At 49.8% G+C, this 1,079-nt stretch overlaps 1 protein-coding gene across 1 annotated transcript in view; it reads right to left on the bottom strand.

Annotated features, from left to right (window-relative positions):
• Nucleotides 1-207, bottom strand: part of LOC103761341 (carboxypeptidase A1-like) — a 7,179-nt gene extending 6,972 nt beyond the window's left edge. The window contains exon 1 of the mRNA XM_029965622.1: nt 131-207. Coding sequence (XP_029821482.1) covers nt 131-207 — 77 coding nt within the window. The remainder of the gene's footprint in view (nt 1-130) is intronic.
• Nucleotides 208-1,079: the final 872 nt, after the last annotated feature.

Here is a 1,079-nt window from a genome sequence, read left to right as displayed (position 1 = left end):
GCGGGCTGTGCCGGGAGGTCACTTCGGCACAGAGGTGTCTTTGTTCCCGGCTCACAGCAGCGCTTTGTTCCCGGGCCACAGCAGCGCCTTTGTTGGGCCCTTATCTGCCAGGATGCCCCCGAGCTCTCACCTGGCCGGGATGCTCCGGCTTCCCGGGCCGCATTCCCGGCTTTCCCGGGCCGCATTCCCGGCTTTCCCGGGCCGCATTCCCGGCTTTCCTGGGCCGCGTTCCCAGCCTGGCAGGCGCGGCCCGCAGAGGGTTTTTAGGGCAGACATCTCCCGGTTGGGTTTTGCCCGATTAAAACCAGGATTCCTCTCTGTTCCGGGGTTGTTGTGGCTTTGGGAAGGTGGGCTGGACTGAACTAACGAGTCTGAACTAAAATAATGAGTCTGGACTAAACTGAGTCTGAACTGAGGTTTTTTGTGGCACATCAGGTGAGTCTGAACTAAACTGAGGAGTCTGAACTGAACTAAGGAGTCTGAACTGAACTGAGTCTGAACTGAGGTTTTCTGTGGTACATCAGGTGGGTCTGAACTGAACTAAGGAGTCTGAACTAAACTGAGGACTCTGAACTAAACCAACGAGTGAGTCTGAACTAAACTAAGGAGTCTGAACTAAACCGAGTCTGAACTGAGGTTTTCTGTGACACCTCAGGTGAGTCTGGACTAAACTAACAAGTCTGAACTAAACTAATTAGTCTGAACTTAAGGTTTTCTGTGATAGATCAAGTGAGTCTGGACTAAACTGAGGAGTCTGAACTAAACTGAGTCTGAACTGAGGTTTTCTGTGACACCTCAGGTGAGTCTGAACTAAACTGAGGAGTCTGAACTAAACTAATTGGTCTGAACTAAGGTTTTCTGTGACACCTCAGGTGAGTCTGAACTGAGGTTTTTTGTGATACATCAACTGAGTCTGAACTGAGGTTTTCTGTGACACCTCAGGTAAGTCTGGACTAAACTAAGGAGTTTGGACTAAACTGAGGAGTCTGAGCTGAGGTTTTCTATGGCACATCAGCTGAGTCTGGACTGAACTAAGGAGTCTGGACTAAACTGAGTCTGAACTGAGGTTTTTTGTGATA

This window comes from Manacus vitellinus, unplaced genomic scaffold (genome assembly GCF_001715985.3).
Source record: "Manacus vitellinus isolate BGI_N305 unplaced genomic scaffold, ASM171598v3 scaffold_110_pilon, whole genome shotgun sequence".
Lineage (NCBI taxonomy): Eukaryota > Metazoa > Chordata > Aves > Passeriformes > Pipridae > Manacus > Manacus vitellinus.
This window is presented reverse-complemented; position numbering and strand designations above follow the sequence as displayed.